General features: G+C 47.8%; 1 protein-coding gene across 1 annotated transcript in view; it reads right to left on the bottom strand.

Moving 5' to 3' along the window:
- The window catches only part of ZMAT4 (zinc finger matrin-type 4), a 350,346-nt gene that overhangs the window by 201,808 nt on the left and 131,352 nt on the right, over positions 1-17,186 (bottom strand). The window contains exon 2 of the mRNA XM_003801079.2: positions 10,469-10,574. Coding sequence (XP_003801127.1) covers positions 10,469-10,570 — 102 coding nt within the window. The 5' untranslated portion in view covers positions 10,571-10,574. The remainder of the gene's footprint in view (positions 1-10,468; positions 10,575-17,186) is intronic.

Here is a 17,186-nt window from a genome sequence, read left to right as displayed (position 1 = left end):
AAGAGGAGCCGCGTCACATCTGTGACAATCCAGCCCCTCGGAAGAGGAGCCGCGTCACGCCTGTGATAATCCAGCCCCTCGGAAGAGGAGCCGCGTCACGCCTGTGACAATCCAGCCCCTCGGAAGAGGAGCCGCGTCATATCTGTGACAATCCAGCACCTCACAAGAGGAACTGCTTTCTGTGAGGAAGCATGAAGAGAAAATTCTCTCCAACAGTGTGTCCTAGAAAGGACCCACTGAGACACCGGGGGACAGGGCTGCTCAAGACAGTGCAGAGCTCAAGACCTGGAAGGTGGCTGGCCCTGCAAAGTGGGCATGGGGAGGAATCCTACAGATGAGAGAGGCCACTGGCACAGGCTCTAAGTTCCCACAGGGAAATCTCTTGTCATCGATCAGTTGAGCCAGGGGAAATGGAGAGAAAATCCTAATTCAACAGCATATTATTCCTCTGTCTTTTAGACAAAGAGCCCATGGTTTGCTTCAATTAACTCCATGGCATTGTAATGAAACGAGCTTCACCCTCACGGCAGCTCCCAGATGCTCAGTGTCCAGAGTTGTTTTGTTCATTTGCTCACCAAGGTTACTTTGGGAACTGCAGCCTTTCCTCTCTTTCTCTTTCTTCTTCTCTCCCAGTGTCTTTACGCGGGGCCTGACCACCGTGTCGCCTCCAGGGCCACACACAGTGCACCTGCTGTGTGTCCACCAAACCAGTTCCATTTCCTCCTGGGCCCCCAGCAATCCACGTTTCCCAGCCGCTCCCTTACAGTAAGAAGAAAGCGTGCCACTGAGTTCTGGTCAGTGGATTGTGGGTGGATGTGAGGTCGCCACTTCCGAGCCTGCCCCTAAAACGCCCGGTACAGTCACCCACACTCCCCATCCGTCCCTCAGATGCTAGCTGGTGCTTGACACTCAGAGAAATGTTGGGAGCAAAGGGGTGGGGTCTCCTCTGTCAGTTTGACTCCTACCTAATTTCGTGGCACAAAATCCCCTTTCCACTGACCTACAATGAACTATAATGTGAGCAAGAAATAAGATGCTGGGAACGTTTATGATCACAACTAGCCTGCCTTGTCTAATACAGAGCTTGGGCTTATTCCATAACAAAAAAACCAGCTACATGACATCAGCTTAACAAATGGATGGTAAGGCTCGGCGCCTATAGCTCAACCGGCTAAGGTGCCAGCCACGTACACCTAAGGTGGCGGGTTCGAATCCCCAGCCCGGACCTGCCAAACAACAATGATGGCTGCAACCAAAAAATAGCCAGGCGTTGTGGCGGGCGCCTGTGGTCCCAGCTACTTGGGAGGCGGAGGCAGGAGACTCGCTTGATCCCAGGAGTTGGAGGTTGCTGTGAGCTGCAATGCCACAGCACTCACCCAGGGGGACAGCTTGAGGCTCTGTCTCAAAAAAAAAAAAAAACAAATGGATGGTAAATGAGGGGGGCGCCCACCGTGCAAATCCACGTCACACGGTGTCAAGATACAGGCAAAACTCTGCCTGCAAAACCAGAGCACAGGACTGCCTGCCGAGCTTTTAGTTCTAGGAGAACCAGACGGTTCTGCTCCGGGAAAACTGGAAGAGGATGAAAAACATTTGGCTGTTATTTGTTACCAATTATCTGTTATTGGTATTTGGTCAAGTTTTTCTTACAAAAAAAAGTAATGAGAATGTAACTAGACCCTTAGCAGATAGAAATAAAATGAAATAGGAATAATCCAGAAGTTTTAGACTAGAGAGTTGGAAAAGCCATTTGCCAAGTGCCTTTAGACAAAAAAAACAGTGAGAGACAACATTTTAAAAGACACAGAGTACTGAGGATCCAGTCAGATTTCTCAACCACTGCAACTCAGGCATTTGGCAAAAAATTGCATTAAGAGTGTGACCTTTCCACCTGCTTTTTTTAAAGGTAACCTCAAGGTATCCTCCATTAAATTGTAAAATAGAGAAAGTCATAGAGGTGAGGAAGCAGCACAAACATCCTCGAGACTGTGTCTAGGACGGCTGCGGACACATGGAACTTTCTAAAAAATAAATCACAAGTCTTCTACATTATTAAGAGAACCCATCTTGCTAAAGAAGTTACAACGTTAATAGGAGAATTCTGAATATTCTGTAAGCTCTGAATCAATCTCAGGAGGAAGGAGGCAGCCAGTGCCCCCAGAAGGTGTTGGACCTGGGATCCAGTGCAGATGTGGCCAGATTAACAATCTGGGGGGCCCTCTGGGGGTCAGAGCCAGGGGTCACTGAGGAAAATGGACAGGAACGTCCTTCCCAGAGAATAAGATCAGATTCTTTTGAGGAACTTCCCCTGCTAACCTGGAAAGAGAAATTCACAATCCCGGCCCTACAGGATGGTGACCGTGCAGACCAGCGGAGGTTCTTTGTCTGTGTTCTCTTCTTTCCCAAGTGGGAAATGTCACTGCTGTCACTACTGCTCAGAAGGCACAGGAGAGGAGCAGCTGACACTTCTCTTTGGCTCATCAGTCGCTGAACCAAGAGGAGTCACATTCACACTTGACAGAGATCTCCAGAAGCAAACCACGCCCAGAGACCCAGCAGTGTGAGCTGGTCACAGTGAGAAGGAAAGATCTGAGGTCATTCGTGGGGAGAGGACGTGTGTGTGTTCTTTACATTAGGGGAAGAATGACATGGACGGTGGCCGGCAGGCTGGACTGTGGTAGTGGTGATGCTATGTGCTTGATAAACCCATTTCCTTTCCCACACATTTAAATTACACTTTCTACCTTCCCCTGCAGGTGGGTCTGAGTAACTGAGTTCCAGCCAGTGGGATATGACCTGACCTGATGCAGGTAGAATGGGGAACAAAGACCCCATTCCTAGCAGGGGAAAACACCCCCAGAAAAGGGGGAAAATAAAAAAGTAAGCTAAGCGAGGTAGAACAAAGGAAAGTCATCTAGTTTACCTTTAAATCAGTTGCTGCTAAATTTCTTATCTGAGCAAGTTTTCCTAGAAGCTTGCTAACACCCCTACTGGGTCTGTAAGCACTCTGAAGAAAACAGTGGCCTCAGAGGAAGCTGTGTGCAAGACCTAGCAAAAAACATCAACTAGGCCGCCTCCTGCCTAGTTAACAGGCAAAGCAAATACTCATTGTGCAGATTTGTATTTGGCTGGGGCAGAGATCAAGGGAACAGCTCGAGCCCTGAAATATAGGTAGGAGGGATTATCTCCCTTATCACAGAGGAAGACCCTCTGTGGTGGTGATGAGAGGAAAATTCCTCTCTCCCACCAATTCTTCAAAGGCGATTGATGCCAGTGGCATTTTACTCTGCAGTGAACTAGCAGAGATTAACATCTCCCTAGGAATCTGTGTGTGTGACCTCAGACCAGAGGCTGCCCCCACAAGGCTCAGGTTCCAGATTTCTCAAGGCTGCTCAGGCCCTTAAGGTTAATGATTATAGAAACAATAGGAGCTGACACACTCACTCAGAAAAACTGCTGGTGCCTTTGTTCCCTTCCTCAGCTCACCCTCTGGGCTAATGAGCAAATAGCCTTCCATAAAAGCAGAGTGGAAATGACACTTGAGGCCACCGGCAGAACCCCACAAACGGGCAGTGGTCCCCTGTGCTCCCACCTTGGAAACTTGTATTCTGTGTGTCTCGTCTCTTTATCTGTCATTGTTTCTAACTTTATGTTTCTTCAGTCAGTCACTGCCTGAGCCACAGGTATTAATGGACCCTGCCTCCGAGGCAGGACCCTGACACTCCTAATGTCCCCTGAGCAATGTCCTCTGCTCTCTGCAGATGAGAGCTCAAGCTGCAGCATTACTCTAACCCAGCGGGAGTCACACACGCCATCCCCCACACCTCCACCAATGCACAACTCATCCCGGGTTCAGCACATCCTTCAGCTGCTGTTGTCAACTTCATGACAGCTCCACATTAGCGATTCATTCTGTATCTCAGTGAACTATCTTTGACTAATAACAACTGATAAAAGTAAGAAGACCATGCTGCATTTGCTGAAATAAAATAAAAGAAAAATATAACAATAATTACAAATTTTACAGAAGCGCAAGAGTCTTCAATGAAATGGTCAAAAAAGAGGTGAAAGATCAGCAGGTGGAAGTCTCCTGACAACAGGAAGGATAGCAAGACTGCGCCAGCCTCGGGGGAGGCCTCAAGGATCTCATGAATAGCATCTGGGAGAAATTAAGCAGGTCAGGACATCAAGAGATTCGAAGAGACTGAAACAGTGATTCTCGATGTACAGGCATCACCCCAGGAAGCCCACTAAGGAGACACCTCATTGTCTGTGCCCAGTTGGCACCTGCATCTCCAGGAACACCTCACCTGCAATACTTGGGGCAGGTGTGGACCTGACACGCCCTGGCGGCACTTGGGTCCAGTTAGCACAGTGCCTGGTGGGACGATGGGCTACAGCACACAGACAGACAGACAGACAGGGAGCCTGCAGCTCTCACGCTCAGCCTGTGCACTCGCCAGGCATCGGAAGAAGGAAAGCCAAGGTGAGAATTCAGCATGAGAAGGCAGTAAAGGCATCAGTAGCACTAGAAAGCTGGGAAACTTCCATCAGGACATTTTAGAGACATGGATCTTTACTTTCTGTCACTATCCACAGGACACTTACACCCCGTCTCTGACCAGGCTCACAGAAGACAGAAAGTGTTCCTGTGGCCATTCCCTGGGATTAAATAGAAGCTAGATGGGGTCATGGTTCTGTTAGAAGGAATCAGAATGTCGGAGACGGAATAACATCTGCTTCAGCATGTCTCTGTAGGCCAGGGTGCTGGCTGCCCCTGCTGGGCTGACGAGCAATGCTACATCAAGGTTCAGAGATATTCGAAGCATCACCCACTCATCTGGAGAACTGTCTTCGCCACTGACCACAAAACCATCACCTATACCCTGAAGGCTGGCTCTTGAGTACAGACTGATTTCCCACCTACATTGTTGCCTCTAGGGTGGGGGGCAGACACCGAGGCTTCATCAGAACTTCCCCTGACTTCCCTCCTCCAGCCAGCCCACTCCACAGCCTGCCCTCCAGGTGTGCCAGTGAGCACAGCTGTGCAGGTGCAATGGGAATCAGTGCAAGAGCTCAACACATGGCTCCTCCTTGCAAAGCCTAAAGTCTTTGTGGGGCACCAGGACCCCTAACCGCTGATTTTGCAAGTGGCACCTAAGTGGACATGGGGTACAGCAATGCGAGGCTTACTAGGGTTCACAGGAAAGGGCAAGCCACAGGGACTGGCATTTGGACAGCAGGCTTTTTGTGACCTGCCCAGCAAGAGCTCTTCTCACTCTCCTCCTAGAGCTGCACAAACTTCTTCTTTTGCTTTATTAGAGGTGGGGGTGGGGGAGAAGGAGTCCTCAGTTAACATTATTTTTGGCTTCTTGGAAACTGAGAAACTGAGACCATATATATATATATATATACACACACACGCACATATATGTACAATGTTTTATTTTTATATATATACACACACATATATGCATAATGTTTTATATATACACTATATGATATATATACACACACATATTTTATATATATATATGTATATAAAACATTGTGCCCATTAGGGAGAGCACACCAGCCCCCTCCCTCCTCCCCTCTCCTCCTCCCTCGAGAGCTCTCCCCTTCCCCCAACTTGAATTGAATCGCATTTTCTCTTGTGTGGGTATATCAGTTCATCTACTGGCTTCATATTAGAATTGAGTACTCTGGATTCTTCCTCCTCCATTCTTGTGATGCTTTACTAAGAAGGGTGTATTTCAACTCCATCCAGGTTAATACAAAAGATGTAAAGTCTCCACCTTTTTATTGCTGAATAGTATTCCACGGCATATATACATATATATACACACACCACAGTTTATTAACCCATTCATGGGTTGGTGGGCACTTGGGTTGACTCCTTATCTTGGTGATTGTAAATTCAACTGCAGTCCCTGATAAAATGATTTTTTGTTCTTCTTGGTAGAGGTCAAGTAGTGGGATTGCAGGATGAAATGGGAGATCTATTTTGAGTTCTTTCAGGATTCTCCCTACTTCTTTCCAAAGAGACTGTACTGGTTTGCAGCCCCACTAACAGTGTTCCCCTCTCTCCACATGGAAACTAAGACTTTAAGTAAAACAGTGTACACTGTGGGTCCTCAGATGACTTCATGTCATTCATGGTCATTTCATTATAACAGTAATGAGGAAACAATTTGTTTTGTTTTATGTTATTCTCTTAAGGTTTTAGTTTCCGAGAGCTCATTGATGATGTTAAGGAGGCTCTTTCTCTCTCTCTCTTAAGTTCATGTGTGTATATATACATCATCTCTCTTCCCCATGATCTTCCCTGTACAACTTCTCCCCACGTGCCAAAGAGCCATTCATTCGCTTGTACAAGCAAGTCTTTCCCTTTAAAGGAAAGTATTCTTTGGCCCCTTGAAACTGCAGCAAACTACTCTGACGGCCTCCTGGGAAACCGTTTCTACCTCTGTAACATGGGGGCCTTGTCCTCTGACAGCTCCTTCCCTTCCCTTCTGTGTCTGTGTCCATTTGTTCTATTGATTCAGACTATTCATCCAGTGAAAAGAAATGACGTCAAGTTACACCTTCCACCGAAACATTAGTGTGTTGTTAATGCTTACCAAGAAAGAAAAATAAAAATGCCCTGATGTTTCCGGCTTATTTTCACCTCAAGATGTCATAAGCAAAAAGAGATGTTTTAAGTACAGCATGGAAAGATTCGGTTGATTAGACATGAATTAGGTTTTTCTGCCTCTTGTATAAAGGCTCAGTCTTTTAAATGGGGCATTCAGCTATTAGGCATTAACCCATCTGTTTTGTTTTTCCATCCTGCTTCAGAAGGCTGACACACCAGTCTCATAGCGAAAGTCCTACCAAAAGCTGGTCTTTTCTTTAACACTGTGCTCTGACTACCACCAACTGAGTCCCATCTAGAAATGCTCAATTAGAATGCTATGTCCCCAAGTGCTTAGAAGCCTCCCAGGAGTCCAAATCCCCCATTCCTTTACCCCGACCTCCTCCCCACTACCTGTGCTGCTGCTCCCTCCCTAACACAAAGTGCCCTGTGCAGCCAAGGAGCCTCTATGATCCTCCGTGGAGACACCAGCGCTTTGCTCATTCCAGGCTCCCTATGCTGAACTTGCTTATGAGGCCTAGACAAGTTGTGACCTTCCCCAGCAAGTCCTGCTTCACCAGAACAGCTGAGTGATGACTTATCTTTTGAATTTGGAATATGCAAAGATCTAATAGTTAACAACACCATGTGGCACATGTCTGAAGCCAAATGGACACAAGGACTAACATTTGATCAAATGGCACCAGCAGTTCCCGGGAGCAGGTGGCAGGATTCTACAGGGCACACTCGGTATGACACACTGACTGGACACCAGCAGCTCCCAGGAGCAGGCAGTGGGATTCTACAGGGCACACTCGATATGGCACACTGATTGGGGCCACACTGAACTACCTGTGGATCTTTCTGTCCATGGGGTTTGTGAGATTCTCAGGAGACAGAAACCTTTTTTCTTGTAAATTCAGATTCCCCTGCAATAACTAACACTAATGTTGTTGGACAAACAGAAAATACACAGTAGATACTGACTGATTTGGCCAACAGGGAAGCTGAGAATATTACAGGGTTGAACAGACAAGTGAAATCATACTAAAACAATAAATCAATTAAGATGGCACTGAGAGTCAGAGCAACCATATTTTCAGTAGATTGAATGAGATCTCATAGAACACCGTCTGGGGAGGGAATGGGTAGGTGGATGGAATCAGAAGATCAGTTTCCTTTCCTTCCTTCTTTCTTTTTTTTCTTTTTTTATCAGACACAGTCTCACTCTGCTGCCCAGCCTAGAGTGCCATGGGGTCAGTCTAGCTCACAGTAACCTCAAACTCCTAGGTTCAAGCAATTCTCCTGCCTCAGCCTCTCAATTGTCTATGAATACAAGTACTCAGACTACCACCTGGCTAATTTTTCTAATTTTAGTACAGACGGGTTCACACTCTTACTCAGGCTGGTCTCAAACTCCTGAGCTCAAGGGATCTTCCTGCCTCTGTCTCCCAGACTGCTGGGATTACAGATGTGAGCCACCGCACCCAGCCCAGAATCACTTTTCAGTTGGCCTTAGAGGTCATCTGATGCAAGCTATCTTTTTAGAGATGAAGAAGTGGCACTGGAAGTCTCCTAAACAGAGCTGGAAGGCCAGAGCTGGACACCAAGTACCCTCAGTCCTGACTCTGTCCCTCTCACACCCTCAGCAGCTTTGCAGCAAAAAGGCCTGGGTCTTTCTTACCAGGAGGGAGACATCCTTCAGAGTCCCGTCCGCAGTGAACAGTAACGCACTTTAATGCTGTTTTGATGGTGTGTGACACCGCTCATTGCAGCTATATCGTAATTGCTTTATTTCCTCTCTCTCATTCATGCAACATTTGATAAATACTAACACATTCTCCAGACAATGAGGTGGGGAGGCAGCAAGGGCGCTATATTAACAGGGTAACTGGAGATCAAATAACTAAACCCTTAATTGAGCAACTAATATCTTTTTTCTCTTAAACATTTTTTTGTGTGATTGTTGTCCGTGTCCTGACATTACTGTTCTAGCTCAGGTTACATCAAAGCAGTGCTGGACAGCATCGCCGTGTATTTCTGTAATGCATCCCTCCACTCCACAAATGCTGAGCCAGCACCTGTGACATGCAGGCCCTGTTCCAGGAACTGGGGACAAGCACATGGATAAAACTCCGTCTCTGTGCTCTGGATTACATGTGGAACCGAGAAGTCTAATAAAGAGGTAGTAAGAGCTGACTCGAAGGCCAGGGGATTTCAAAGCAGGGACAAATTCCCCCCATTCCCTTAACTGGGAAAATCACATTAATAAGACCGTATGTGTTTATAAAGCAATATCCACAGAAATCAGAATGTTCTCAATTTCCCTTTTAGATAATTCCTTTCTATTCATATTTACTTATTCTAACACTGGGTTGTCTCAGGACTAAAAATGAGATGTTTTTAGTGCTAATTTTAAAAGTTTTCTCTGATGAGCAAGTTTCATCAAAACACTGCCACAAGGGAGGTAATAACTAACAGCACAGCTCGGCGTGTTCAGCGCATTCACAGCTCCCAGTGCATTTTCACAAATACCATTTCCACAGAGCTCATCTGGTCAGCAAGGAACCCCGAAGAGCAGGGTCAGTCCACTGTCCTCCTGGGCCTGTGCTGCCATCATCACATCCACTGAGCACAGAGGTCACTGAGGAAGGAGCACGCAGGGTCAGTCTGCTGTCCTCCTGGGCCTGTGCTGCCATCATCATGTCCAATGAACACAGAGGTCACTGAGGAGCACATGGGGTCAGTCCACTGTCCTCCTAGGCCTGTGCTGCCATCATCACATCCACTGAGCACAGAGGTCACTGAGGAGTAGGCAGGGTCAGTCTGCTGTCCTTCTGGGCCTGTGCTGCCAACATCACGTCCACTGCCCACAGAGGTCACTGAGGAGCATGCAGGGTCAGTCTGCTGTCCTTCTGGGCCTGTACTGTCATTATCACATCCACTGTGCACCAAGGACTCCAAGGCTCAGAGGAGTGTGGTGAGTGACAGTGACAACTGACATTTGTCAGACTTTTTAGACAAAAGGAAAATTGCTGGCTAAGCCTCCAATCTAAAATAACTTACAAGTTATTACACTTGAAACTCATGTTCCCACTGGCGTATGTTCTCTTGAAAACAGAATATGCCCTGGCAGCAGGCAGAGCAGGGGGATCCCCCATTCCCTTACACCCTCCCGCACCACCACATTCCCAGCACAGGCAAAGCTCTCGTCTCTCACCCTCCGTTCCCAAGACAGGATCAAAAAGGAGGTTTGTGCTCCTCTCTCCTAAAAAGCCAAAGCCGCTGAATTATGTCCTTCAAGAGTATCTGGACTTTAAAACCTTGTTACACCTCCACAGCGGGGAATCTGTATTCTGACAAACGCAGGCCACTGGCCGTTAGGCAGAAGGAATTTGAGGGGGTGACAGGGACTCCGATGCTGTTGCAGCTCTGGGTGCCAACTTTCCGGACATGGTGGCTCACAAAGGCCTCTGAGCTCATCTTCAGGTCACAGACAGAAAGGGGAGCTGGCCCCAGTGCATCCTGCACTGTGTCCCTGAGAGGCCCTGGGAGGATGAGCAGTGACAGATACAAAAGCAGAGAAATCCCACTGAGTGTCCAGGGGACTGAGTGTCCAGGGGATGAGGCACAAATTCTCAAAAGCGGAAGACCCTGGGACGCAGCCAGAGCCTTGAAGGATGTCCCCTCATCCCCTCCCCACCCGCTTTCTTGGCCTGACGTCAGATGGTACAGGCTCAACCCTGTGGTTCTTAAATACTGCCCCAAGCCTAGAAGGGAGGTTCCTCCAGTCCCGTGTCCAGCACGCACTGCTGGCCCCTGCCTTGAAAGCCCCATGTGAGAAGCGGTGCTTACCTCGTAATGGGCCACACGCTGAGATTCAGATATAAGCTGTGCGCTGCACACCTTGCAATAGCTGTCTGTGAATAAATCCTGATCGATATCGGAGGACTTCATCAGGCTACAAGAGAACCAGAGGAAAAGAAAAGACAGTGAGGGCGCTGCTTTGATGCGTGTGTGGGACGCTAACCGTGCGAGCGGCTGGCATCTCAGGGACAGGGCTGACGCGGGCAGCAGCCCAGTAGGTCTCCCGAAACCCCTGGTGCTACCACGTAACTCAGCACAATCAGCGCACAGATTACAAATGCCCAATAGGGCTGCTGTGCCCCCCAAAAAACAGGAACCCAGCTTTAGTTTTCCTGTTTGAGCAAACGAGACTTATATCTAATGCCTTGTTAAGAATTCACGTGAGCTGATTTTTCACATGTGATATATATTGTAATGTTATCAACCACCAATAGATCCAACAATGGAAAATAGGTCAAATGAACTTTGCATACATTATCACACTAGAACACTACGTAGCTCTCAAAGCCAGATTCAAATTACATCCTTCTCTAAGACAATATGTGGTAAAATGGAAAAAGGTTTACCATCACCAAAAGAGGTTTATAAATAAGTATGTATAATATTATGCTAAATTTGTTTTAAAATGCTTATAGATGCATAGAAAAATAGTCCAAGAAAATATAACAAAATTTTAATTAACAGTCATCTTTGGGAGAATATAGAAAATTGCTTTTGTAATTTCCTTTTTTTTTTTTTTTGCAGTTTTTTTGGCCGGGTCTGGGTTTAAACCCACCACATCCGGCATATGAGGCCAGCACCCTACTCCTTTGAGCCACAGGTGCCACCCTGTACTTTCTTTTTTTAAATAATTTCCTACAACAAACATAATTTTGTAGTCAAGGAACAAGAGCCTTATAAACGATATAAAATCGAGTTTTGAGTTTAATAGCTATGACTTGAAAAATTAGAAAATAAAATCAGCTGAAACAAGAACTTTCTTTGCACCCTCACACGTGTAACATGAGGAGACCTCCCCATTCACACTGACCTTCCTGTGTGTAGGGGTGGTGAAGATCAGGAAGGCCACCTCTACCACTTTGTACCACAATTGAACCCACAAGGTAAGTAAGTGTATTCTCAAATTCCAAACCCTGAATCAAGATATAGCCTGGAGCCACCGGCCTGTGGCAGTGATCTGTCAGACATGTGTCCTCCCGTAGCTGAGTGTCAGGTTACCACCCTAGAAACTCATACCAGAGCATCAGATTGCCTTCACCCAGCCCACAGATTCCACTTGGCTTTACAACCCCTACCTGCCAGCCAAAAAGTGAGGACATGCCAGATAGTACATTGTATGGCCGGCAAGACAGTCTCAGACAACAATGACACAGCAGGCACACTGGGCGGTGTCCCGTTCCAACGCACTCGTCTTACCTGTCAGACTATCCCCAGACACATGGCTCACTGTTGGCACAGCCAGAAATGCCACCTGAGCTGTGTGGTCCTAATTTCCACACACTAGATCCATTTCACACACCACCTAATATTGAGTGACTTGCTCAACCTTCTATCTCAGCGTCCCCCCCCATAAAATCTGAAATAATTATTTGCCATGCCTCTTTAGAGAAATACAGTGAGGATCAAAGAGGAACATGTGAGGTGACTCTCTGTACTTAAAACTCTCTGTACTTAAAAGGAGTTATTATCATATTTTTAATACCATCCCGATGTTGGCAAGATGCTGGGTGAGTTTTAAGTAACACAAAAAATGGATTGTGGTCTACGTTATGTGATTTTTTTAAGCCATTTAAATAGCTGGGCCACATAAGTAAAGTGTCTGCCTATGATTAAAGGCTGAGCACCTTCACAACACCAGACTCACTCCTGTCCTTGGTCTTGGCCAGCTCAGCCCACTCAGGGCATTTGTATTTAGCAATTCAAAAGGATTCACAGTTTCTGCTTCTAGGAGACAATAATGCCTCTGGTTTTTCAGTACTCCCAGCAACAAAGAGTTATGCCAGATACCATGGAGTCTCACAGCCGATGTGGACCTGCAATTTCTGGAAAAAATAACTTCTGGCAGATGGCCTGGTTGGCCTGGAGTCCAGTTCCCACTGTGCCTGGAGGTTCACAGCCTCCCTCACAAGGCAAACAGTTTCAGAGAGGCTGGAAGCTCTGGCTGTTAGGTTTTACCTAGTTTGAATAAAAAATCTATACCATACCATGTTAGGTTTCATTTCTTCATTCCACCTCTGTATACAACACACAGCAACACTACTCCCCCTTTTTCATGAGCTATCCCCCCTTAAGAACCGGTCTCCAATCTACTCGCAAGCCCAGCCTTGCCTTACCATCTTGGTCAGTGTCTATTTCACTGTGCTCTGTCCTCAAAAAGCCGTGCCAAGAACAGAACAGGGAGCTACCGACATGGTCTGAGGCAGAGGATCTCAGATCCAAATGGCAACCTGAAATACCCATTGTCATTTGTGACGTCTCTATTCACATCCCAGAATGTAAATGGAGAAGAGGTGTTTTGATGATGGGGAAAAATGCAGTACAGCATTTTGAAATGTCAAACGAGATGAGGAGACTTGCTAGAGAACATTTTACAAGCCTGGCTCCTGTGAGGGGTTGTGTTTAAACATTATCATGTTCCCTGCTATTCCTAATAAAGAAAACCCACGAAAATAGATTCATGGATGACCTGGTTAATAGGAATCTCCAAACTTACTGCACACTCCTCCCTCATTACACAACCAACTGCAGAAATCAAACACTGTGAAAGGATATTCAAGGTACGTGTTGGACCGAGTGGTGCCCGTAGGAGTCTGAGTCTCGAGCAAGCAGCTGTGCAGCAGAAATAGCTTTAAAGGCAGAATATAAAATGTGTATACTAAAAAAAAGAATTCAAAGGAAGAGAAAATATCATGGCTTTTTCCACTGTTTATGTAAGAATATTGATTTGAACGAGTCCACATGTGATTAAAGAAAAGGCAATGAGGACCCTCTGAAATCTCTGACACCTAAAAGGGAAACCTGAATAAGGCAAATTCCAGGGGGAGGCAATTAGCACCCAGGCGTCAGCCTGGTCTGTGGACGTGGGCTTCCCTCCAAGGAGGGAGAACGCTCTCCGCGTAGGTCACTCCAGACAACCAGAGGGTCCTGTTTATGATTTGAACGCTGGAATTCCCAGGAAGGAAGGCTGCCATTTGTTCCCCTCCTCTGGTTTGTTTAGAATAGGATTTTAGCTTCCCCGGACCTCGGAAGCACAGGCAGGCAGAAAGCAAAAGAAAGAAAACCCAGACTGCCTCCTGTAGCCTTGTCCATGGTGCTGACGAGCCAGCCGGCGTCCAGCAGCAGCTGGGGTAGAGACGGAGTCACTGAACACCACTGTTCAGTCCACACTGGCCCATCAGAAGCAGCAGGTGATAACCACCCCAAGGACATGCCCGTTGTGCTTTGCCATGAGGCTGAGGCCTCGGGACATTCTCAAGAGGGATCCGAGATAAGGGAAGGAAGGGATTTGATTTCCTGGATCCCAAACTGATCTGAAAGAAAGCTTCCTCCATGCTCCCTCGCCCGGGCACATCCCACAGCAACCACAGAGGATCCTAACAACCTCTCTTTCACTTCTCAGTATTTACCACCTGCTGTGGAGTAAACAGGTCCAGAGTTAGAGCCAGGAGTCCGACCCCAATCTTAGGTGCTGCCCCCAGTGTCCATATTCCTACAGGTCTATTTATGTGTGTGGCAGTTACAGCGTAGGACTCATAGAGACACAGCCAAGTGTGGGAGGGGATCTTTTCTTTATTCTGCAGTGGTTCTGAGTATCTGCTCTGTGCAGGGCACAGGACACAGGACAACAGAAAGCACAACCCCTGTCTTCCAAGTCTTTTTGAGCTGCTGAATGAGAAGAGACACACACACCGATGCCTAAGGCCCAGGAAGCAGGTGCAGGTGCACTGTGGCTGGTGAAGAGCTCTGTGGGGTGTGAGGAGACAGGAGGGATAATTAAGGAACTCTTCAAGGAGACGCTATTAGGGTTGAAAATTTGAGGGAGGATAGGATTTGAGTGGAGGGAAACGGGTTCCAACACAGAAGCTAATTCTCTTCCCTGGCACAGAGAAAAACCTTACTACCAGTAGGCATGAAAGATACACAAGAGCAGCATTGGTCGGGCTAATTCGGGATAATGCAACATAAGGGGGGAGGCAGAAAATGCACGGGGGAGGAGACGCCTGAGACCTAGATGGAAGGAGAAGAGACTGGGGAGAGCAGCGAGGCCCCGAGACGCTTCCCAAGTTGCAGAAAAGGCCTTTTGGGATCCCCAGGTGCAGATAGGAAGGAGAAGAGACTGGGGGAGAACGGAGAGGCCCCAAGACGCTTCCGGAGTTGCTGAAAGGGCCTTTGGGAGCCTCCCTTCTCATGTCCTCCTTCTCGAGAGCAGATTGCAGGGACACAGACTAAAGCCCCAGAGAACCCCGGGGCTTTGTGGAAGAGTCCTATTCTTCATCCATTCCATTTCCGACTCCATTTCAGGATCTCCAGATCCAGGCAGTGCACGTCAGAGACCAAGACTGGGTTCTGCAGCAAGTCCCATGTCCTTGCTGAGCCCTGGTTTCCTAATTTGCAAACAGAGGGAATGAATTCTCACAGGGCTGCTGTGAGGACTGGCAAATAACGTAGACAAAGCATCTCACCCAGACCAACAGACACAGATGACAAGCACTCAGAAAAGGAGATTGCTACCACGTCATTAATACCATTAATTCAGTGTTACCATTATTATCTTCAGAGGAATGCTGTAAATGTTTAAGAAGAGAAATAAATAGAAACCCATGAAAGACTGAGTCAGTGTACGGAAATCATAGTTTTTACTGCTGTGACAGTCTCCCCCTTCTGTATTGACACCACCGTCCACAGAATCGCTGGCTTCCACTTACACACGGCTGGCTTCCACTTACACACGGCTGGCAACTCCCCTGCCAGCTGACACTGAGACCTCCTGTCTGCAAAGACCCCATACTTCATAATGCTGAAAATCTACTTTTGTTCTCCAGAGGTGCTGGATCCTGGCAGAAAGAGGGGCTGTATACGGGGTTTTCTAAGAACTTTGTCCTACTTCTCTCCCACAAGTCCTCATCTCCCTGTGACCTGTTCCCTCAGGGGAGAAATTGGAAGCCCGTGGCATTCAGAGCCTGGCAGAAGCCCATGTATGCAGTGATCCCCACCCACTGCCACCCACCACCAGCCACCATGGCAGCTCCCAGGAGGTCACAGCAATCCCAGTTCCCAGGTGGCATCCCCCAACCCAGCCCCTGGGGGGGAGAAGCCCCTGTCTTGCTCCTCACCAGTGAGCATCCTTCTGTCTGGCATTTGGGCCTATCACTATGAAGCTCATCCACCCACTCCCTCCCCACATGGGCTCTTCAGACACTGGATTTCAGACTCACGACCATCTCAACTCAAAGCCTCCTCTTGCCCAAGCTCAGGCAGGACTTCTGGATTTCCATCCTGCCACAAAGAATGACCTTGTAGGCTCTCCGGTGCTGGGGACTCTGACACCTGTAAAGATGGTCCCAACAGCACCTGACCCCTTATGAAAGCCCTTGGCCTGGTTCATACATTTTATTTATTACCCAATTTAATCTCCTTGAGCAACTGTGTAGAGTTATCAGTCTCAATTTCTAGATTCAACACCTAAGGCTCTAGAGCTAAGTCACTTACCCTGAGGTCACTCGACCCCCTAAGTGGCCATCAGTTTCCAAGCCAGGGCTGACCTGAGTGTCCACAGGCTTCACCGCTGGCCTGGGTGGCCTCCCTCAGCGTATCCCTCACTGTCTTAGTCCAGGGAATGCCATAAGAACATGTGAAATAAAGACCAAAGTAGATTCTATGCAAAATTAACCTCAGGAGGCTGGGGAGCCCCGGTGGTCTAGGCAGAGCCCTGGAAGCTGTTTCTGAGCTCAGCGTCCTGACTACCTTCTGTGGTGTGCCTGAGCTGGGCTGGGACGCACTAACGTCTTCCTGGACACTCTAGCTCTGCTCCTGGCTGCAAGTCCACAGTAACTCTGCATTTTTGCCACCTGGCCCACCCGTGCATTGGGGATCTACTAGTGCCCCACCTCGTCCCCACTGTCTGACACCCTGAAAAGCCACTGTGCCCTCAACCCAGTCCTACTGGCACCTCTCCATCTAGTCTGGGGCCTCCCACAAGATGCTGTCACATGCTCACCAAGTGGCCTGATCCCAGGCACAGCTGCCCTGAGCAGTGCTGGCCAGTCCTCTGCTGCCCGTGCCCAGCGCCCAACATGAAGAGGTTGAACTTCTGTATCCTTTGAGACAAACTTAAAGGTAGACTAAAAAATGCCACCAATGAAGATGAACCATCCCGTGGTTACGAATGTGGGACAGACAGAGGCCGTACTCCACTGATGTTTCAACTCAATCTTATTTTAAGATTATTAATATCCAGAGGCAACTGAACTTGTTCCTGTGCTTGTTAACATCGGAAGGGATAAAACTAGGTTCAGTAGGAGGACAATTTGGGGATCAGGGCTGGCCTGTGTTGAACACAGAACAGGAAGACTCAGCCTGCCCTTTGCTGTCATTTTGAGGTTCTGCTCCCTGAGTCTTGAACCAGCTCTGGTGCTTTCACAGCTGGGGTCTCATCTTTAACCCCTTCTCTTCTCAGACCCCTGCCGCTGCCCTTCAGGGGCACTAA

This window comes from Otolemur garnettii, unplaced genomic scaffold, assembly GCF_000181295.1.
Source record: "Otolemur garnettii isolate 467f Iridium unplaced genomic scaffold, OtoGar3 scaffold00197, whole genome shotgun sequence".
In the NCBI taxonomy this organism is placed as follows: domain Eukaryota; kingdom Metazoa; phylum Chordata; class Mammalia; order Primates; family Galagidae; genus Otolemur; species Otolemur garnettii.
The sequence above is the reverse complement of the archived record's forward strand: the minus strand, read 5'-3'. Positions and strand labels throughout refer to the sequence as shown.